The 23,717-nt window shown below is 45.6% G+C and overlaps 1 protein-coding gene across 16 annotated transcripts in view; it reads left to right on the top strand.

The window, feature by feature from the left end:
- The window catches only part of CIT (citron rho-interacting serine/threonine kinase), a 2,264,529-nt gene that overhangs the window by 290,241 nt on the left and 1,950,571 nt on the right, over nucleotides 1-23,717 (top strand). For all 16 annotated transcript variants that reach the window (XM_069619729.1, XM_069619715.1, XM_069619714.1 and 13 more), the window contains one exon: nucleotides 20,649-20,802. In XM_069619729.1, coding sequence (XP_069475830.1) covers nucleotides 20,649-20,802 — 154 coding nt within the window. The remainder of the gene's footprint in view (nucleotides 1-20,648; nucleotides 20,803-23,717) is intronic.

Below are 23,717 nucleotides of genomic sequence, written 5' to 3'. Positions count from 1 at the left end.
TTTCTCACTAAAGTCGTAGGTATACCAATTGTAGAGGCAGGCTGCCAATGGGCATCCTTGTTTCAAACCATTGGAGGTGTGAATGGGAGATGTTACCATTCCGTCATTGGTTAGCCGGACTCTAACCGAGGTATTTGAATATAGCTGCTTGATGGGATTCAAAATAGAGGCTGGATAACCCCAGGTCGTAAGTTTGGACCAAAGCTTTGACCTGTTTACTGAATCAAAAGCCATCTTTAAATCTATAAAGATGGCATATACTTGATGTTTCTTGATTATCGCTTCATGTTTAATCAGATTCAGTAGCAGTAGATTGACGTTTGTTCCAACTTTCTTGACAAAGCTAGTTTGCCTTTGTTCTTGTTTTGCATTCTCCTCAGCCCAGTTGTTAAGTTTTTTAACAAGAAATCCTGCGAATAATTTACCCAGGGGATCCAGCAGGGCAATGGGTCGGTAGTTAGTAGGGCTTTTGCGATCACCAGCTTTGAAGATAGGAATCAAAACGGCCAAAGTCCAACTATGAGGGATTTGTTTCGTTTTTTCGATAAGTTGCAGAAGCAGAATGAAGAATGCTGCCCATTCGTTCGGATTTGCTTTGAGCATAGCATTTGATAACCCATCGGGTCCCGGAGCTCTGGAGGGATTCAGATTCATGATTCTATTTCTTATATCATTAACATCCCAATTGAGATTCCAAGAATCCTCGTTCTGTGTTGTAGCGGTTAATGAGACATTGGGGTAGGGATTATAGTGTTGTAAAGTGCTTAATCCATTCTTGAGCTTCCACTTCTTGGATCATAGATGTTGCTTTGGGACTGGCGTTCAATAGAGACCATAAATGCCTTGTGTTTCTCTTTGAGTGCAGCTAGAATTGCTTCAGCATCATTCTGTTTTATTTGGGCCTTGATTGCTTTAATTGCATTGGAGTATTTTTATTTTTCTTTTTTTATTTTAATTTCAAAATCGGATTCTTTCATTTTTTTCAGTTGCCTAATTTGCCTTTGGAGAATCTTTTTCTTCAGTACAATTTCTGAATTGAATTGATGTTTATGTACGTTAGTAGATTTATTTATCTTGTGGCACGGTTGTTGATATTTCTCAAGAATCCAACCATAGTTAAGTTTTGCTTGGTCCTGAAGCAGGGACTCTTTAAAGATTGATAATAAGCCAGGTATTTGATAGTTTTTGATACAGAGTTTATTAAGACTGTTATTGATCTCCAAAGCTGGCAAATTTATTTGTGGATATTTTGTTCTTACCGCGTCCCATGTGATTCTTATTTGATGGTGGTCGCTGGTGGATTGAGGAGTGTTGTCAGTAGAAATGATTAGGTTTCTTATCCCTTCTGAAGTAAAGATATAGTCAATGATGGATGTTGAATTTTCACGTGAGCATGTCGGGAGAGATACTCCTTTATTGTTCACAGTGGGATCAATTAGTAGGATATTACGGATGGATAATTCTTTGACCCATTTTTTAGCTCTGGCTCTTAATGCATTTGACTCCAATTTACGGCCTTCTTTATCAAATAAATGGATGTTAAGATCCCCTGTAATTATGAATTCTGCTCCATGATTGACCGAGGCAATATTATCAATTTCGTCATATATGGAATCGAGGAACTTGTTGTCATTCATCGCAGTCGGATTCCAATATATATTGAAAATGGTAACGTAGATGATTTCCATACGTTGATCTCGATCTTTATTAGGAGTTGGTATGAGAATGGTCATGTACTGGGCCCAAGGATGAATGTTCTTTATTGATACAATTGTCCATGTAGGGTTAATTTTTACAAGGATCAGCATGCCTGATGCCGGTCGGCCTTGTTGAGAAGAGATCGCAGGATTTGTTAGGGTTATAAAGCCTTCACATACTACCTCCTTCTTTTAACCAAGTTTCTTGTAGGCATATTATATCAAGTTCAGCAAGTGCAATTGAGCCTTCAGTGAAAAGGTGTTTATGGCCTCTAGTGTTCCATGAGCATAGAGAGACTGGGCACGCCTGGCTTTGATGTCCTGTTAGTTGTTATAGGTAGGTTGTCTTGTTCAGGGGCCAACGGTCTTGGCTCATATTGGATCTTGAATCAGTGTCAGGGATCCCCTCTTGCTCGCGCCATATCCCTCGTTTTTTCGTAGCCTCATTTGTATAGGTCAAATAATTTTCTCCATCGTTATGTTTTGGATTAACAGACAGATCGTTATGTTTTTTCTGTGTGTGTCGGGCCTCTTTGTGTGTTCATTTTATTGTAATGGTAGGAATCCATCATCGCGAGTTTATTGCTGCATTTGTTCCGAGCCATTAAACTCGACACAGTAATTTCTTCAGCTTCAAAACCTAAGATTTCCAGTTGCTGGTTAGTGGATAATACGCGGTACATTAGTTCTTCTTGTTGGGAAATAGAATCACATTGATGTCTTGTGATTTGATGTCCGCCGTTTGTGGAATAGCTTTTAGTAGTCGTAGAACATTAGCTCTATTCAAAATTACAGGCTCATCAATATTTGTTGAACTGGGAGCTAAAGAGATTCTAAAAGCGTAGGACCTTTTTTCGGGTTGAAAAAAGTTGGTCTGACTATAGGTGGATCTAAATGAGGGGGAAAAGTCGTGTTATTGCTTGGTTTCTTTTTCATTTCTGAATGGGGCCATGAATCATCATTTGACACCTCTGAGTAATCCAAAGAAATGTTCGAGGAGTCCTGATTGGCCAAAGTCGTATCTGAGTAATCAAGAGATGAATCTTTGCATTCATCAAGAACGAGAAATGCGTCATCTTGCGGATCCAAGGAGATGGAAGCCTCCTGTGTTGAGTCTTCCTGGATAGAAACATCCTCGGTACCACTCTCACTGGCTGGGGATGGAAGAGTCACTTTAGAAGAGGAGTCTTGTTTTATTACTGCCAATAAAACGTCTAATGGTTCAGACAGTGGCTGATCCGCTCTTTTGCTAGGCGAGTTCGCTCTAGTATCAGTTGGTATGGTGGCAGTCACAGCTACCGAGTTAGTGGGCTTTGGCCTTGTTTTTACTACGTTCTTGATTGTGTTCTCTTGCAAAGATTTTTGTACGTTTTGCATTTTCCTTAAAAAGGCCCGCAAGCCTGTTTGAGATTTTTTTGGGATTTTCCTTGCATTTGGTTTGGAATGAAGTTCTTTTCCCACCAAGCCTCGTTTGGTCAGGTCAAAGATATCAAATGGAGTACATAATGCCGGTTCAGCATTAGAAATGGGCATATCATGTTTTGGGTCCAGAAGACCATTGTTGAATGGTTGCATCTCGTATTGGGTCCATTGATCTATTTTTGAAACATCTATTTGAACAGTATTAGATACATTTTGGGTTTGTTTTGTTGTCCAAGCAGATTGAGGCAACACCTGTGACTGTTTTTTGATTTTTTTCATCCATCAGTTTTTTAGTAATGGAAGATACGGTCTCCATCAGGTTTTGTTTGTCAGCACGGTCGACTCTTGCCACTTCAGCCAGACGGCTTTGCCACAATCTTGATGCCTCCGCTTCATATTTTAGTCGTTCCTGCAAGGTTCCAATAAAGCTTTCTAAATGGTTTTGTCATGATCATAGCAAGTAGAGTAGCTTGATCTTTGGTTGAGTCCACCATCGCTTCTTGTAATTTTAGAAAGGGGATCATAGCTACAGATAGTACAGCTACTAGCGAATTTTGTAGGTCTAACATCGTGGTTGGTAGTCTTTCAGGTAGTTCCGGAGCATCATTGGATACTTCAGTGATCTTATGTGATGAAAAAGAGTCATGCTCTATGAGGTCTTGAGCAACGTTGGTGAGTTTTTTATGGTTACCTGGGGTCCTTTTGAGGCAATTGGGGTTGAAGTATTAATTTTTGGAACTGGAGTATGATTCTGGATTGCTCCAAAGACTTCATCTCTTTTTTGTTGTGAATCCATAATCGCATCGATCTCGGTTATATCGAGTGATAGACGCGCAATGCGAACTGAAAGTGGTTTGGATTTCTCGCTATTTATTGTATCAATTGGTAAGTAAGTTGATTGCCATTGTTGTTTGGCTGCTTTAGCTCGTTCCCTAAGGGTTGGTGTGTAGCAAGGATCCTCAAAAGTAGAGTTACTTACTAGTTCGACAGGTTGATGAGAAAGTACTGTGGACAGACTGGATTGTTTTGTGGAAATTAAGGATGAGGGTTCATGGTGAATATTGTGTTGATTTGTCTACCTTGACTTGCATAGTCGTTCCCGTTTCTGTTTGTGAAAATTCAGTGAGGATAGCAGGTAGAGGCAATTTTCTATTTGCGATCGGAAGAACGTGAGAAAGAGGTGTATGTTTCAATTTACCTGACAGTGAAAGAGGGTCAGGCTCGTTATTCTGTGTTATCTGCATTGTTGGTAAAGGACTTGCATGAGTTTGTTGAATTGCCAATGGATTTCGAGCCTGATCTTCAGGCCGGTGTAATCACATCTACTCGAGAACTAGTATTTAATTTCGATATTTGCGTTGCTTTTATCGTGAGTTCAGCCGGGCTTTCGTTTGCCAAAGAAACAGTTTCTTCTAGTTTGCCTTGAAGGCGAGTATGTGGTTTAGTGGGTTCCATTTTAGTGATTTTTATCGCACGCACGCAGGATACGGAAGTATTTGAATGACGCGTGTAATAAACTGTTATTAACAAAGGCAGTACTTACTGCCGCACAGCCAAAAACAGCCGCGCCCTTTACACCACTGCAGGCTTCACGCCGCAAGGGCCGCGGCTAGCAGTTTTTATGTTAGTTTCCTTTGGGAGTGGCAGGAGCAGGTCATGTGACTCAGGTCACGTGGGAAACCAGGAAGCAACAGGAAGTAATTTGCTCTCTTCAACTGCTGACGGCTCCAGTCGAGTCGGAGCAGGATGATACTTCCAGAAGTCCAGCCGCACAGCCAAAAACAGCCGCGCCCTTTACACCACTGCGGGCCCTACTTCTGTTGTCACTGCCGTGCTTGCACATGGGCATAGTCACGTCCGTGTCGAGCACCTCCAACACCAGCAAATGACCTGCCGCACATATCAATGATGCATGTGGCCCACTCGTCCCATACTGCAAAAATTCCTCACCAACGGAGTAAGTGCCATAGGCAGCAGTCACATGTGTAATGCATCCATGTCACAACACCATATCATACAGCTTGTGTGGCACACTCATAACACCCAAACCAGAAACACCAGTACACCACACAACAGCCACTGCACACACCATGTTGCCACACCACACATGCACTCGCACAGCATCCCCAACACAGCCATGTGTGTACCATGCCATGTCCACCACCATGTCAATGACACAGCATTGTCACCTGAAAGTACTAGCACTTATGTCTGACTCATGATTCCACACCCATCACTGATGCCCTGCCTTTCAGACCCCCACAGGCACATCATCTGCAAATGAGGCGGAACAGCCAAGCACATCCCTGGCCACCAGGCCACGCCGGCGACGGGCAACCACCACGTCCACATAGGACTCGACTGCATCCTACGACAGACTTGAGGGGCCAACAACTCCTGCATCCCACCAGCCACCGCCCAACCAGGAGGCACCTGCACCCCAGCCACCGCCCAACCAGAAGGCACCTGCACCCCAGCCACTGCCCAACGAGGAGCCACCTGCACCCATTCTGCAAGGCGGTCCAGTTGACAACATTGGGCATGACGGTGGAGTAGGAAACGGACCACACAGAAATCGTATCCGGACATTTTCTGTGTGAGTGCATTTATTTATGCACACTGCCCAGTGTGCTAGTAGTCCTGTAATAGGTGCTCAAACGGTGTATGAGGTCTCCACGTGTGACCCGTCCATCCATGCCGTCGCAGCGCAGTGCAATAGCCGGCTCATCGTCACTGCCGTCCTCAGCCTCTGGTGGGTGCATGTCCATGTTGGGGGGCAGTGGGACGTTGCGCCTGATGCACATGTTGTGCAACATGGCACAGGCAAGCACAATTTTCCAAACCTTTTTAGGGCTGTACATGAGTAGCGGAATCGGGCCTTCAACAAGCCAAAACTCTGTTCAATGGTGCAGCGGGTACGTACATGGGCACAGTTGTATGCCTGCTCATGGATGTTGTGGGGTTGCCCGACGGGGTTCATCATCCATGGCATCAGGGGATACCCAACATCGCCTGCACGTGAGCAACAGAAGGTGTACATGTCAATGTACTGGTAATTTCATGTTGGCACAGGCTGTATAGTGTTCATTTGAGAAGACCAATGTGCACAAGCATAAATTAGATTAGCTAGCATATGTCAATTTTCGGGTACCAGAACAGCACTTTGTCAGAATGCGTAGGGGTGGGGGTGGGGGCCGTGTTGTGCAGTGGCATTGACCTCTGAACCTTTTTTTTTTTTTTTTTTACAACTGACACACGTTGAATAGATGTAAATGTCATTAATTTGTTATAAATGAATTCCAGCTACATGGCCATGTGCAACGGTACATTTAGCAGTTCTATGAAATGCATGTGTGAATGTGTGGTTGTGACAGGTAGTGTACCTGTCCAATTTGTGTGCAGCTAAAATAGGTTTTGTGGGTGGGTGCTTCAGTCTTCTCTGGCTGTGCATCATGTTGTGGTTTAGCGTCCCTGTGTTTGTGCCTGTCATTGTCACTATGGTGTGGTGCATTCTGGTACATGTAGTTCTTTATTTTTTTTGCTGTAGATGATAAATGTGGTTATGTATGCACTGGATATTTTTCATACATGGATCCACTCCTGTCAAGGACTTGCACTCTGCCATGCTACTACTCTGTTGCACCTTAAGTAACAGCTACACACATAAACATTTCATGCACTCCCAACACTGAGTGGGGTATCTCCACTTCAATGCTTGAGGTGTACTTTATTTACAGTTGTCTGTAATTATGTTTGTTGCTCTTGATCTGCCTTCCCCTTTTGCCGCCCCATCGGGCCTCTGTGCATTTACATGGTGTCATGCCTGCCAGATTTGCCCCAGCTGTTTCTTCGCGTTCTTCCTCCGGTAGGAATAACACTCTCACTTTTAAACAGCAGTTTGCTCACAGAACGGCAGCCAGGCCATTCAAGGTACAGAATCACTGGACTGTTTCCATGGAGACGGCGCTTGTTGCTGTGCTTCCTAGGAACTACATGTTGCGTGATTCTGATCACGTGTTTGGGGGGGTGTTTGTTCTATACTTAAGCACTGCTGTGGTGGGAGCCCGGTGCTTCTAATTAGTGTCTTTACCATCACGCTCTGGTTGCTCCTCGTCTTCAATTAGCAACTTGTTTTTGTGGCTTTTCTCCTTCAATCAGGAAAGCATTCGTCCGTAAAAGCAGCATTTGACCCAACTCCATTATTTCTGAGTCTGAGCCTCAGTTGTTTCATCCCGCAACGCGTCTCCTGCCTGCGGCCTTCAGCTTCAGCAGGCTTCTCTGACCTGCTCCCGCCGCTCACCTCCAGTGGCTCCCACGCTCTTCAAACTTCTGCAGCGAGTCTCCCGCCTGCGACCTCCAGCTTGAGCAGGCTTCTACGACCTGCTCCCGCCGCTCAGCTCCAGCGACTTCTACGCTCTTCAAAATTCTGCAACGTGTCTCTCACCTGCGACCTCCAGTTTGAGCCGGTTCTACGACCTGCTCCAGTGGCTCCTACGCTCCTCAATCGGCAGTAACAGCCACACAGAAATCGCGGCTCCTACGAACATTCTGTGTATCTGCTGCACGGCATCCACGACGTCTGTTGTTTCAGCTACACTATTCAGCCACACTTCTCCGCTGCACTATCCAGCTGCACATTTCCTGCGGTTGCTGTTAACACTACATTCAACTGTCTGCTACTTTCCTGGTAGTTTGTTTTTTGTACTGGCAGTACGCGCATTCAAGTTAGTTAACCTGAACACTGCATCAACTGTTGTTTTCTCTCCTTAACTGAATTCTACTTCTACCTGACATCAAAAAACTCTTGTGTTGCTGCTGCTGGAACCTTATTACTGCCAACTTACTTTATTCCATGCACTGGACTCATAGACACTTTGCAATGGACTTAGTGTACCTTCCTGACTCTAGTGCGTCCCTCGTGCTGTATGGGTTCTAGTCCCAAACTAACTTCCCTTCTGGACTTGTTTCTTTAAATTCTATCTGATATCGAGGTTCAGCTACTTCCTGGTATAAGGTGGGGGACAATACTAAATTGGAACCTCTTGATAACTGGAAGGTTGGGGGTAGCTAGTTTAGCAGTTCTATATTGAATTCGATCCTCCTCTTTTTAGGAGAATCCACAGTCCAGTAGAACCTCAGCTCTACAACCTTGGCTCTCCCCCTAAGAGGGAACGCTGCACCCTTTTCAGTGATTCACTGCGCTGGCTTTGGATTCTACTTAGCTAGCGGAGTTGATCGCTAGGAAGGTCTTGCAACCATCATAGGATCCTCCATCCCACCAAGGCACAGCAATCCGAACCAGGGCAGAGTTGGAGTCCTTGTAAGTCACATTCTTCCTACTTATTGTATCTGGTTGAATTCTGAGGTTTTGTAATAGTTTCAGGAAATCGATGTGGGAGTATTGATGCATTCATGCATGCAGTGTGCACATCCACTGGTCATGGCTGGGCCATAATCCGACACTGCACTCTCCCAGCAGTCGGGTATGCTATGCTGTTTACTGCCCCCCACCCCCGCCAATTCAACACTGCACATGGCCTAGTACTTACACTCACCCAGCAGCCAGCTACGCTGTCCAGCGTGTCGTGCCATGTACCGAGGCAGCGTGGATTTGCACAGCGCAATGGAGTCGTGTGTTGACCCGGTATACCTTGCACAGCAATGGGTGATGAGGTGGCGTGCTTCACACACAATCTGCACGTTCAACGAATGAAAGAGCTTCCTGTTGCCGTACACTGCCTCCACAGCATGCCTGATCACCAGCTCCACATGTTTGCAGTACACAGCACCAATGACGTTAGGCATACCTGCAAGGGCATGGAAGGCAATTTTTAGAAAGTATAGCACATACACTACCTTCAGCAAGGGAGGGGGGCAGGGGAGTGGCTGTGCGGCTATTGACGATGCTGACCCAGTCGTTGTCGCTCAAGTTCACTATTGAGGTGATGGTGTCCCTGTCTAGCCGGTACAGGGTATGGATCTGACCTGGGCTGAAGTTGAATGGTGTGGCCCTTAAGCGAGGGATTGGTTCCTGCCTATGGGTTGCAACCTGCTGGACATTGGGGATTTGCTGGGCCCTCCTCCTCAAGCACATGGGCTGCATCCTCTGCTTCACTGCGTCCTCAATGAATAGCGTTGCAGGAATGGCCCCAGCTCCAGTACTGCTACAGCTACCGCTAGCATTGTGGTGTTGGAAGGGGTGAGTGGTGTGGCAGTGGTCCTTTTGTGCTGTGGCACAGCCCATTGGGTCCACCTGTGGCGTGTTTCTAGACACCAAAATCCACTTCACGCCTGATCCGCGATGCCGGTGTTTCCGGCATAGTTTTCACGTTGTTACCGGAATGTCCATGCCAGTGATTGCGTGTCCGTGCAACTTGGAATGTGCACTTACGCCACGCCGGTATCTCATGCACGGCTGCCGTGTGTTTGCAGATACCGGCAACGGTGTTCCCGAATGCAGTGGTTCACTTGCGATGCCTGTGTTACCAGCATCGCGAATCAGACTACGCCGGTCCGGAAAAAGGTGCCCGCACGGATATACCGGCACTGCAATTTCCGGACCAGCATATTTGTAATGAGGCCCATTTTCAGTCACATCGTGACACATCTCTCGTGATAATTACAGATTTTATTTCCCAAGAAAGTTGATGAATGTATGCTATCTCAACAGTATGAAGCTTACACGCGTCAGCCCTACACGTACAGCACTTATGTTGAGGTCGCATCTGCCTCGGCTGTGCATCGGGACACCAATAATGTTGCAATCTCAAAGTAGCTGGAACTGATATCAGGATTCATGCTTTTCTCATTGTCAGCTTTATGTGGCTTGCTCCAGAGTTGGAAACAAAGACAATTTGTCCACACTAGCTTCTACAGGATAGACTAGCAATATTGTCTACAAAGAAGCATTGATTTAGTTCATTAAATACACTTCAAACTAGGACTGAAGTAGGAATTACTGTGCGAAGCACGGGTAGACTTGCTAGTTGGCCATACATTATTGTCTGTATATGCTCGCACCATTTTTTCAATTATACATTTACAGCTACATTGATATTGCAGCTTTCATTTCAGTCTGATCCGTGTGCGCTCCAAGCACAAAACGGTGATCTACAGTTTTTTTGCATTGCAATACTACTCCACTTGTCCTAATGTTTGTTACTTACAGTTTGCCAGATGGCATCACAATATAGATTATACCCTGAAGATACATATACAACCCAATTCATTATCATTCAAAACCCTGTGTGCATTTTGGATATGTAGTGAACCACTTTCATTAGCTACATTTCTCCATTTGTTTCTCTCCCGACGTGGCGTAGCACTCTGCAGTCTTACTGTGAAGTCCGCCTCATTTGCTTGGGGGCAAATAGGCTGTGCGTTTGTGATGTCCTACTGTGAGGTCAGCCCTCGGAACAACATTGGGTGCTTTCCTCGGACATTCCTTGGAAGTCCTCCCACTACACGTTCATGGATGGAGGCTCTCTCGAGATACAGTACGCCATCGGGAGGAAATGGGTTCTCAGAATTCATAAGTTAGTATGTTGGTCACATTGGCAGCTATAACGTCAATAGATTAAACGCTATGTAATTGCTTGGGCTGCTGCTAATGCAGTATTGCTCGGCTTAGAACTGGATTGTGCAGTCATCTATGCTATTTTGTGTGCCTTGAACTTCAGCCCTTCCTTTGTCCTTCGGGAGGTTCTTTGGCAGCGTTTCACCATGGCAACTTCTATGCTGCCCAGTAGGTTGCTGGTTGGCCGCCTGTTTTAGCTTCTTCTGCCCTATGGTTGGTGCAGCACATCCTGTGCCTGTGGCGCAGTAGGGCAGGAGAAAGGAGAGGTAGTCTCTGGTCCCCTATGTCTGGAGAAACCTTCTTTTGTAGACTACCTTCCATGGTATTTGATGGGTGCACTAGATCCTTGCCAGTCTTAGGATCACTGTTTTGAAGTGTAACGTTTTTATGGATGCGTCCTGTGGCAGATGGGCTTGGTATGCCTGGACCCCCAGTGCACAGGGATCCAGGTTCATAGTTGCTGGGGATCACCCGACTCACAATGACAGGGGGGCACCCTGTGAGCCTGTGGTCACACAGGCGCAGTTTGGCTTGGGGGCACCCAGGCCACACAGCCTATGCATCCGGAGTTGCCCAGCAGGGGCACCAGCATTTTGATGCAGAGTTTTCCGACAGGGGCTATGCTATAACAGGTGGCCAGCAAGGACAGTGTTGCTTCGCAGGGGTGCTGTCATGGTGGAGGGCCCTACACGGCAGGCAATCTGTCTGGAATGCAGCACTAGCAGTGCGCTGCAAAGAATTAAAAATCAGGCAGGAGTTGATGGAACTGACTGACTGAGCGGGAAACCGTTCATCCCTTTTATTAACGTGATCACATGGTCAGACATGTGACATGCGCACAAGCCCTTAGCAGGGACTCCTCCTTAAAGGAGCAGCACACCACAGGGCTCACTAGCCTTTTCCTTGTCTCTCACTTCAGGCTTAGAAGCTTTTGGCTTCACAGAGTGGGGTGCCAGGGTGGATGGATGTCTTCTGGGGGCGGTGTTTCAAAGGTTTACCTTGTCGCCAAATTGTTGTAAATCAAAGTAGTACACATTGATGACTTATAGAGGCAACTTCATTGTAAGGCTGATTATTCATGCATCTACAGCAGACCAATTTACAGCATAATTATGGAGGTATACAAGCACTGGTCAAATGTCATCTCATAAAAGGTTGAAGCCCTGTTTTAACAAAACCAATGATTTATTTACAGGAATATTCTGCAGTAGTCAATGAGATATTTGTTTCAAATTGTCGTCTTTTGTGCTTCAATGCCTTCAGGCATTGAAGAATAAAACCTGAAGCGGAAGAGTCAATCGCATGTGCGTAGAGGTGGGGGAATCTACTAGTGCTTGAGATCTTAAGCTTATCTGAAAGCGATATTTAAAACCGTACCAGTGCCCAAAACCTCTTAAACCCCTTAAGTATGCCTCATGGAGAATTTAATATCATTTTCAGGTACTTTGTTTATAGCCATCGACATCTTTTGAGAAGATAAGCCTCCGTCTAAATACAATTGCTTGCTGGATGATTTTTTGCATCCCTTCCAGAGTTACAATGTGCAAAAGGCCCCACTTCCAGACAGGATCTGTTCTCATTCCACCAAGGCTAAGGCAGCAAATGTGGATTTCCACAGTGATACTGTGCGTTTGAGATTTTTTGGAGGGCATTGACATGAGCTGCTCTCCACTTGTATTCAAGGAAGCAGTGGGCTGTGCATTCTATTTCCAATGTCGTGGATCAGTTTCACCAGTGTATTCTTCTACAACCTTTTTTTCTTTTAAGCCTGTGTTCCTATACTGCCATCACATTTCAGTCTATTCTTAATGATATTCCCCTCCAGCTAGCTGAGGATATGGGATTGCTGATCGATGGGTTAAGGAAACCAAATAGTCCAGTACTCTGCATGCCTCACTCACATATATCCCCATTCCAAATTAAACTTTGTCAATAGGTTTTAGGATCAGACTGTTTAATAGCTAATGATCTGGAGCAAGTGGTGTTGTTTTGAGCTCCCCATCATGCTGATTCACACCTTTTTTAAAAAATATTTTTATAATGTCCAAGAGTTGGTACTAGTTATCTGTATAGGAAAAAAAAACGATTGATATAGAAAGTGTGTACACTTGTCACCTTTTGGAGGATGGATACTTATGTCTGTAGCTTGACCAGTTGCTCACAAAACATCATTTCCTTCCTTAAAATCAACTGTCTGACTGGTATGAGGATATTTGCTGTTATTATACGCTCTTGATATAATATTTCTTTATTATTGGGGGGAGTTCTAGAAGATTGCAATTTATGAAACGTACTATTAAAAATTCATGAATAGCGAGAGCATTTCTGCCTATGAAAAAGCCAGAACTGTTTGTTTTTCCATTGCTTTATTTAAATTGTTATATAAACATGTTTTCTCTTTCTTTACACGGACCTGAACTAAGTAGTTGTATAGTGATCAAATAAAGGTGGGCACTGCCAATTATGCCCCAAGTTAATTCTGCACCTTGTGACGAATCCCAGGATGTCGTCCCTGCTTCCGTGGGGAGCCCCTTTCCATGAAGCCAGGGAGGTAAGGCCACTACCCAATATTCCCCGCCTCCCCGGGGGTGTGGCCCTCAGCGGTTGGATCACATGGGGAGGGACACCTTTATGGGACTAAGGATGACTTCTTGGGAAGGACGCAGTAGATTAAAAATATCCACACCTCCCTCACTCTCATACCCTACTCCGGGCCCTATAGCCCCACATGCGTCCATATACTCCTGAAGGGTAGAAGACTTAGCCCCCCTAGCCAGTACTGGGTACGGGGAAGACTAGAGACTACTTATGTGTAGCATGTACAAAAACAGAGACAAAGAAGATCACAAGAAACCCTAATACTCATACGAGGTGGAGGTGCAGAGCAATATGCAGTACCAACTTGAGCAGTACAGACAATGTGAGACCAGACAACCGGTACAGAGAATAAAAAGTGACGAGGGACTTGGTAATGGTTCAGCCCCTCCTCGGAGGAGCCACAAGTCAGAAGGATGTTCAGCTTGGAGCAGGGGAGGTAACGCTGGCTGGGACATGAAAGTTGCCACCGAAATGTTCCAAGCCAGTCAGCAGACCGACGACAGAACAGGAGGCGCAGGAGCGAGGTGAGAGCAAGTCACCTGACGACATGGTCGTGCAGAGAGCCTTCAGGCGCCCAGCCTCCTTCGCGGGGGAGCTGACACAGCGTGTGCAGATCCTGTGAGCGAAGGCGACCGTGGGAGACTGAACAGAGCAGCAGGGACGTCCTGTGCTCATACGGAGACCCAACGACCAGTCAAAAGGTACGAGGAATGTTTGGAAAGGTACGGGACGCCAGAGGGACAGGGTCTGGTACCCGCATGAAAGGCCAGAGGCCCGGAAAGACCAGAAGAATGGTCTGGAACAATCTACTCAGAGGGATGCCAGCAACCTTCTCCTTCACATGGTCTGTCGGGTTAGTGAACCAGACCTGGTACATTAATAAGGCCAAGGGAAGAGCCATACCTCTTGGCATTGTGAACTGTGAAAACCTAAGAAGGACAAGGGAAGAACCCATACCCTTTGGCATTGTGGATTGTGAAAGGTCAGGGGAAGAGGCATATACTCCCTGACATTGTAATTGGTGCAAGATGTGAGGGATCAGTAATGTGGGACCCGCAACTATGTTTAGTTTTCACAAGGTTTGACATTTTAATTTAAACAAAAGTATGAAATAAACCTTAACTAACCCTACTTGAACAGGGGATTCCCTACCTAGTCTGGTATCTAAGGAAGATCCTCCTAGCATATTCATAACTAAACTATCACACTAAACAAAAACATTCAAAATAACACATAAACATAAATAAAAGGTTACCAAATGACCAGTGTCTTGGATAACTTCTACTCGTCATGGGCAGATCTTTCTCCCCCTGGAATGCCCCAAAGACACCTTTCTTGCAAGGAAAAGAAAGTTTTAAATCCAGTCTTGAAAAGTTCCAAAGAAACCAAAAGTTCACACACACCTAATCCACTGGAACAGTTCCTTCTTCGCTTGATAAAAAGGTTCCCTTTCCAGGTTCTACAAAGAAAACCACACCAATGGTATTCCAGGACGAACTCCTTCCAGGAAAGAATGGGTAAAATTTAAGACAAATGTACAACTTCCGTTTGGCAACAACGCTGCTTCTTGTAACTTCTGCAGCGTCTTTGAATACAGTTTATCAAGATGCTTCTTCTTAGGGTTTGCTCTATACCAACTTCCTTCGGCCAATAATACTCTGAGAGCAGCCTTCCTTGCCCCAAAGATTATTTCTGCTTCTACTACATTCAAATAATAAGATTCTGACAAAAGTATTGACAACCACAGTTCTACTCCTGCTACTGCGACTTAGTATTTTAGGCAACTTCTACAAGACTGTTCGACCTCTACAGGTTGGCAAGGCACTCTTCTCTCTTGTCAGGGCAAGAAAGAGTAGCCTCTTTGCCTTTCTTTTCTGTTTTGCAGCTACCACAAAATGTCTTTGGCTCCCAGACTGCTTCTTCTTAACTTGAACAGTCTCAGCTCTACAGATTTTAATGAGTTCTTTTTAACAGGTACCTAGCTCCCTTCCCAGCTTCATATACAACTCCTTTTCTCCATTTGTTACCCCAAAGTTGTATTGCCACTCTACCAGCCTTGGGTAACTTGGTCACCCTTGTATCTGGGTACTCTGGTGTTCCAACAGCTTCAAAACAATGGTGTTCAGTTCTTACTTGAGCTGGCTTCACTTTACCACGGTTTGATCTACTGGCTTGGGTTATACTTGTTGTTCATTTGTATTCGGCAACGTCTGCTACATAAGTGTTCAGTGTGTTACAAGGAGTTAGTTTCTGAATAGAAACTAAATTAGGTACACACGTTTGTTTTGATAATGAACTGCCACTTCAAAGATGTGCGTTCCCTCTTTTCAGTCAGTGCGGTACTTCAAAAGACATTGGGATACACAGTTTCATGTGCACAACCTCTTTTGATGTTAAAGGTACTTGTAACATTGGGGGAAAGTCAGCTTCTGCTAAATAAGGCTTAGCAGTGACATTCTCCTCTTAATAGGAGGCACACGACCGTTCAGCAACAGTTTATAGTTAACAATAGGGAAACGAGAGGCTTTCTCCACACGCGGTTTCTTTACCTTCATTTGATATAAGCGTGTGCTACAATTCCCTTGTTAAAATGACTTCACAATTCTGTGAACGAATTTCACTAGCGTATATATGCACGAAAGTATAAATTAAGCTGGTTACAGTTACTGGCAGGGTATTCATGATGATTTGGAGCACGGAGCTTCCTCCATCGATTCCACAATCACAGCGGCCTTGGGCTGCTTCTACTTCCCGACTTAATTTCCTCTGCTGCTATTGCTACAGGCACTCTTAGGACCCACATCCTTCTGCTGCATGGGTGTCTCCGATCCGGCCTCGTTAATGGAGTCTTCCCTTCTCCGGTTTCCCTCGGCTTGCTTCTGCATACAGGCCTTGGGTGGAAGCACAACTTCAGCTCTGCATTCACAGCAATTAGGTGCACCTTTTTCGGTAGTTACTCTTTACAAACTGCTATATCGAAAGAATCTCCTTTTCATCTGCGCCTAGTTGCAGTTGTGCTAGGTTCCTACGGGATATGCGCTATACAAATGTTAAAATCAACTTGGAAAGACTGCTGTTTCTTCCAGTGCTGCTACAGCCAAACATGGTTTGTGAGCACAGGCCCAACTCTGAGCCTGCAGGTGAAATCTGCTCTTCCTCTGCTCCGGCGTCCCTTCTGTGGTCAAACTTCCTAGTGAACTGCCAGATTAATGCTCTGCTTCTTCTGCTACTACTTATGCCAACCTTCCAGCTCCAGCAGTTTTATACTGCTCCTTCCTGCTGCAGTCTTTTATGCCCCTTAGGTGGGTTAATTGACTTCAGCTACAGGCCCTTAGGACTAATTGCGTGACCTTGCCAAAAGCGATTAGGCTAGCCTACCTGTCTTTGTTTCCTTCATGTCTTCTTTGTTACAGTCCCTGAGGAATCTTTCGAGAAATTCGTTTTTCCTACTTCTTTAAAATGGCAAAAGGCCTTCAGAAGGGCAGGGTTATGGGGAAAGTTATAAAGGGGTTCCTCTGTCTTACTGGTCTGATTCCCCTTGCATGTGTTCCTCCCACAATACACTGTTAGGAAAGATTCCCATTTATGTGAAGTTTTCCCTCCGGTTGTGTAAACCCCCCCCCCTCCTAACTTTTTCCTGCTGTTAAACACCATAGTCGGACTTTGCCAGTGGAGCACAGCCTTCAGCTGCACTCTCCTGGGCTTTTCTCTCACTTTATTATGGGGAAACTGACATGCACTTAGTCCTGGGAGACTTTGGGCCTCATTAAGAGTTAGCCGGTCTGGATTGAACAGTGCCAGTAAAACCGTACCAGCACCGTTTCCAGACCGGCTAACTCGGAGATAAGTGGCTGTGTGTTGTTACACCCGCCAGGTCTGACATGGCGGGCGTAACGCCACTGGCTGCACACGGACGTGCAGACACCGTCACCATTAATGCATGGTGCCGATGTGTCCACTGCCTCCATTCCCGTGGAGTGCTATGGGACTCCACAGGAATGGGGAGTAACGGAATGCTGGCTCTGAAATTACCGGATCACCGGGGCTGTAATGTCCTGGTAATTCCGGCAAGTCCAAAGCCGTTAAATCCCCACGGGTCCGACGGCAGCCTGACGATTTTACCAGTATGGCTACCGCCGCACTCGTAATGAGGGCCTTTGTTTCCCTTAGTCCTAGTCAATGTTGCAACTTTTTTGCAACATGTTAAAAGTGCACTTTACAGTACAGTGTGCTTGGGTCTTACTGTCATTTCTAAAGGCACTAGACACCCTCGAAGGATTTTTTAGGAGAAGTGCAGGTGTGCCTTGGACAGGGCTGGTCGCAGCTTATCTTTTTGTGTATTTTTAACTCTTTCTTTCTTGCCATGCAAACCGTGTTTACCGCAGTTGGGACAGAAAGGTGGTCTGGCTCCGAAATGGCATTACTACAAGGTTCTTTGTCCTGTCATTTTGGCCATCTTGCCACTTCACCTTCCCCAGGTGGAGGAAGTCCTTATTTGGGCATGCATTCTCCCACGAAATGCCAAGCTTTCGCCAGCTTCTGCATGCCTTGTGTGTGGGCCTCCAGGATGTGGGCTGGACTGTCTAGTTGCAATCCACATCCTTGGTGCCAGAGATTCCGGTGTGCTTTAAACGACTGGTCCGTGATTGGTCCACATCTGGTATGCCTGTATGTGAGCAGATCGCCCATTGGCTCCTCTTCGTTTTGGCACGAAGGAGATTCTGGATAAGAGAAGGCTCCAAACACCCATACCAGGTCGATCTCTTGAGTTGTCACTGAATGAAGGATAGGACCAAGTATCCTGAAACTGAGAAGCCGAGTTGAGGAACTGCTGGTGACCCGCTGGAAGGTTTGGCACCCTGAGCCTGCTGTTGTCCTGCTGGACCCCTCTGCATCTGATTGAACTAGAAGGTCTATAAAGACGCTTCAACCAATTAGAATAGTGAGACTAACTATTCTCGGCACCTTCATCAATCCCTGCAAGTAAGCCTTCTCAGAAGTGTCCCTGGGCCAACCAGTGGGCTGACCAGCTTGCGCAGGACCTTTTCTCGGACACCTCTGCCATTTCGAGGAGACCCTTGAAACTTGGTAGATTGCAAGCTCTGTATTCATGGCACTCTCCCACCGAATTCCGTACACTTGGCTTGCTGAGGTCTGAAGAAAAGAGCGAGTGCCCGAACCGGAGTACACGTGGTTACAGTGTTGCCCAGCTGTGGTGATGAAATTTGCAGGTGCCTTGCTACTGTGCCCCTCTGTATCCTGAAGCCTGCTACAGTGAAACTGGCCTGATCCATCCACCACCAGCGGAGAAATCGCCACTGTCCCTTTTGGGAATCAACATTGTAACTTTGTTCAGAGCCGCAGAATCACCGCATTTGAACCTGCAACCGAAGTGGACTTGACTGCCGAAGTTTGATCTGGATTGCGTCGGGGGTCGGTGAATACTAGAAACCCTTACCGGTGGCCCCTAGTGCATTTTAACGCACGAGCATCCTCTGAAGGCCACTCTACTTTCCACAGATAGCCTGAGCTATTGAACCATTCCCAGCTCCTGGAACCTGTCCTGCCCTTTTGGGGAGACCCTCCACGAATAGTGCAATCTTATTCTGCATCACTTCACCCACCTTCCTGAGTTGCTACAGACCCTACAAGAGACCCCATTTTCACCCATGTGCACTACCACTTGCGCCAGCATTGCAAGTGCATTTGAGCAATGGGCTCCTCTCAGCATAGGGCCTGGACTGCCTTTCAGTAAGGACTTTAATTACTGCAGAATTACCTAATGACTATTTTCACTGCCTGCTTCCTTCCCTTTTTAGGTTGTGGACCTGTTTCGTGCATTAACCCTTTAGGACACTTGGTACTGTATATATGTATTGTAGTTGGACTGTGTTGGTTTAAAAGTATTACTGTTGAAATTACTGTGTGTGGAAACTCAAAGGCCTTGAATAATTGAATAAATGTATTTGTATTTTTAATTTATATACACCTGACTGGGAGTGATTTGTAGTGTCCTTTACTCTGTGTGCTCAATGAGGTCTTTCAGTCACCCTCACCCCTCCTGAGACCTAGTCTTGACCGCCACCAATGCTACCTTCATTGGTCTGGCTTGTCCAGAAGGTTACCCTTTTCCAAGAAACTAGGCTGGCCTTCTGAATCTCTGTCCACCAGGTCAGAGTTCAGAAATACATCTTAACCTACACCACCCCCAAGGTCGGGATCAGAGAGCGCCTGCCTTCCCCAGGCCCCATGAGAAGGGTCACAGACCAGGTTCCTGGGGGGAATCCAGTCGGATTCTCCACAAAGCCAAGAGAGAAACTAGGGGAAGCAACATTCCCACTGGTGCTTGTGAACACTGTTGGAAAACCAAGAGAAGGGAGGCATTCCCTTGGTGACCTCAATTTTAGTTGAAACTTTGACTTTATTTTGGGAAAAGAGACATTTTGTTGCTAAACTGGAACGTTGTGTGCTGCACTTGAAAGGAACTGCAACCTGCGGAAAGGAGTCTCTCCCTCAAAAAGTAGTGCTGAGAGACTAATGACATAGTATTCTTCTACTCAAAAGACGAGATCCAATCATCTGCATTAAGAAGACTCACCAAAACCTTTTTGATTATTTAGAAGTGTAAGGCAAGGAAATCGGCTTGACACAGGACAGTAGACTCTTCCTTTCGGACATTTTGACACACATTTACTTTAAGTTGAGGCAGGGAAACCCCTTATAGGAATCCGGAAAGATAGGGTTTCTCTTTGCTTTCATTGGAAAATTAAGGTCTATAGCCAAAATTGTATCTCTTGTCGGTCTCCTAATTCCGCACCCTTAGACCCTTACAGCCTTCATTGTACTCAACCGTTTACTTGACTCTATAAACAGAATTAGGCTGGCACTTGTGTTCAATGCTTTCCAGATTGTGTTAACGCCCTGCTGTGGTTTGTGTTCCCTGTTCACACCACCTCTGAACACTTACTGATGCAGAATATTTCCAACATTGTTGGTCTAGAGTAGTTCCATTTAACTAGAGAAGACCCTTAGTGCTCTGCTTGGACAGCAGGACTCTTGAATAACTTGTTCATCTTGAACACTGGACTTGATTGGACTGAGACCACCCAAGCCTCAGCTAGCTCAACTTTCAGGACTCTGCTGCTGCCACTGTACTGCTGTGGCTGAACTTCCACTTCCTGCCTAGACACCATAAATAACCCTGAAGGATGTAGCCTCCCATATAATTAGCTAACCACATTTTATTAAACCCACTTCTTGGACTTTGTCTCCTTGGCTCACCCCCTTGAATTTCCCTCCACAGGTTCACCTTGCAAGTGCATTGATATAACATCTTGCCTCATTTGTTTCCACAGAGATTCCTAAAGTTTCCTGAGGGTCCAAAGGTCAGCACGGAGTTCCTTGATCTGATCCAGGGCTTGTTATGTGGCCAAAAGGAGCGTCTAAACTATGAGGACCTCTGTTGTCATCAGTTCTTTTCTGAAACTGATTGGGACAACATCCGCAACTGTAAGTAGAACCTATTAATGAGAATTGGGTACTAGGTTTTGCGGGGAGCGCGCTTGTGAGGGGCGGGGGAGGACCAGAAGCAGCATGGTAATGTAATGTCTGTGGCATCAGTAACATGTATTGCAACAGTTAAGAGGGACACAGGCAGTGGTTGGAGGTGTATGCAAATCTATGCGGTATAGCACGGGTATCAATTATTGCATCTGAGAAGAGGGCTGAAAAATACAGGACCTCTGACTTCTGTCCCTTTTCAGAACCTAGGGATAAGCTCTGAGTCCAAGGAAAGTGAAACCGAAAGCTGTAACACAGGGTCCAAATGCCTATAAGTACCCAGAGTAGCGAATTAAGGACCTTCTCTTTGTAAAAAAAAAATTATATTTAAGCATTTGGTAAATGGAAGGTATGTCCAAGTTAATTATAAAAAAAGAAAGTTCAACTAAAATAAATGACATTCAGTGAAAAAACAATAGTACTGGGATATTGTGGTTGCAGTGCGAAACATAACCCCACAAAGTAACCATTTGCAGTTCCTAAAGCAACAATACTGCAGCAACCAAAATCCTTAAGGAAACCCAACTCGATCAGTACCATGCCATGCACTGCTCATGACCCTCATTGCATTTCTGGGCATGAAAAATATGCTCTTTCACATAATTGTTAACATTTTTGTTTTCTCTTTGCTCTCTAATTTGAAAGTGGCCCCAATAAGTGTGTGATACTGTTTTTCCTTAGCTGTTTTTGGTCTTTGGGTCCTGTGGAAACTGTTGCTAAAGGCATGTTGTCCTTGTTTGCACGTGGCACGTTATGAGCAGTGTTTGGCTGAGGTATTGTCGCCTTAGGAAACGCAACTTAACTTTGTGGGGTTTGTTTTGCAGTTTAACCTCTTTTTCTTATTTTCTCCAGAATTTCATTGGGTTTTTTTTTTTTTTTTTGAAAGGTTAAATCAACCAAAGCGTCCCTTTATGTAAAGGTCACTTAATTTCAGTGTTTTAAATAATCTGTACTATTATTCTTGGGCACCAAATGCCCATGCCTGTGGCCATTAATATTGGGTCCTTATGTGTATCCCTCAACTACCTGAGGTTGCTTTGGTCAGGAAAAGGCCTTTGGTCCTGTCTCGGGAGACACCCGATGGGCTCACTGGGCAATGCCTGGACCAGTGTGGGCCACATTGGCCCATGGCACAATTTGCCCAATTGGCTGCGGCATAGTCGGAGGCCATGGTCTAAGTACCCTTCAGGTACCCGATGCACCCACTGGATAATCCTCCTTGCTTCTAGGCTAGGTGTAATCATACACTCTGAGAAATGGTTAAGTTTCATCTTGAAAACATGAGAAATTTTCAAAAAATTCAGAAAGAAGTTTGGAAGACTGGGTGCAAAAGGAAAAAACATAATCGTGCCTGTCCATTGCAGATTGTGGGTGTCTTCAAATCTAAAGAAAGTGTTAACTAGTAGTGTTTGTAGTAATCTGAGAAAAAGGCCACAAAGAACCTTAGTGACTTGGTGCGCTACAGCCACATGTGCCATTGCTTGTAAACCAGCCTCCTATTGGATGTTTGTTTAAAGACTATCAAAAGTCGCTAGCTGGGTTCGAAATTAAGTTTGGATAAGCAGGAGCTGAAAGGAGCTCCTGATGTTCCACAAGTCTAACTTCGACATAACATGTACAAATATCATTTTGTCCATTATTTATTCCCCCTTATGCTTTCAATGTCTTATAGATGTGCCCTAATGTTTATTTATAGATTGCCCAAAAATGCACAGAATTAAATTCACATAGGTGTGCTTGTTCTGCAACAATTGGCCGAGGGAGCCATAAGTAGCTCCTGGTAGCTTCTGGAGCCACAAGCAGGAGCATAACGGCTCTCCTCAACTTCAAACCCTGCGCTTGTAATGTTTGATTTCTTTCTAATGGATTGTGACCTCCCAGCGCAGCTTCTCTTTGGAAATGTTGCCAGATAGGATGTGGAGGGGTGAAAGAGTGCGTTGTGCAAAAAAACTTCATAAATCTTCGTGTCACATGCCCAATGGGTTCCGCCAGTGCTGTGGGTGCCCGCGGAACTTCTTTTTCATGGACCCTAATTTACATTGTTGGGGAGGGACACACGTGTGACACTCTTGCAACGTGTGCCTCTTTTGCGGTGGGCCCCTATAAACCGGTGTGTACATTGGGAAGTGAGTTGTGGACGACTCTGCGTAGAAGACAAGGACTTTGTCGAATTAAAAATATAGGTAAGTAAAACCATATTCACAAGGGCACCCAGATTACCGATCCACACACGAGGTCGAACAGACCCTTTCCCATCGGCACCAGCAGTTCACACCAGGCCAAGGCCTGAGCACAGACTACTAGGACACCCCGGACCGAGGTGCTGCCAGCCGAGCGATCCAGGAGTGGGGACGCACCTGGTAGCGTAGAAGCTCTAGCGATACCCTATGACCACCACATGGTCTGAGCACGAGCGGGAGATTGCTCTTGTCCATAGGGCTTGCTTAGAGGTACCCCTGCATGTGACACTAGGCACGGAAGGGGCATTAAGCCTAACCTTATCGGCACAAGGCAGTCTCATCTGTGTATACAGGGAGCACCCAAGTGACCCCTAAGGGGCACCCGGCAACCGAAGTGGAATAGCACTTTGTGCACATAAAGGCTCTCTGGATGTATGCACAGGCCTACGCCCCATACATGCAGACAACACTGGCATCACGTAAAGGTCAAGAGGATGGTGGAACCCAATAAAAGACGAGTTTTGGCTTCTCTAGGGAAAGCACCAGAGGACGAGGCACGAAAAGGAAAAAGCCATACCAGAGGCGACGACTGCCTCCACAGAGACACCACCGGTGAACCCTATGGCAGTTATATGAACACAGCCTCAGTCCTTTGAACCATGAGTTATGTGGTCATCCTCTACA

This window comes from Ambystoma mexicanum, chromosome 10 (genome assembly GCF_040938575.1).
Source record: "Ambystoma mexicanum isolate Mex_15411 chromosome 10, UKY_AmexF1_1, whole genome shotgun sequence".
Lineage (NCBI taxonomy): Eukaryota > Metazoa > Chordata > Amphibia > Caudata > Ambystomatidae > Ambystoma > Ambystoma mexicanum.
This window is presented reverse-complemented; position numbering and strand designations above follow the sequence as displayed.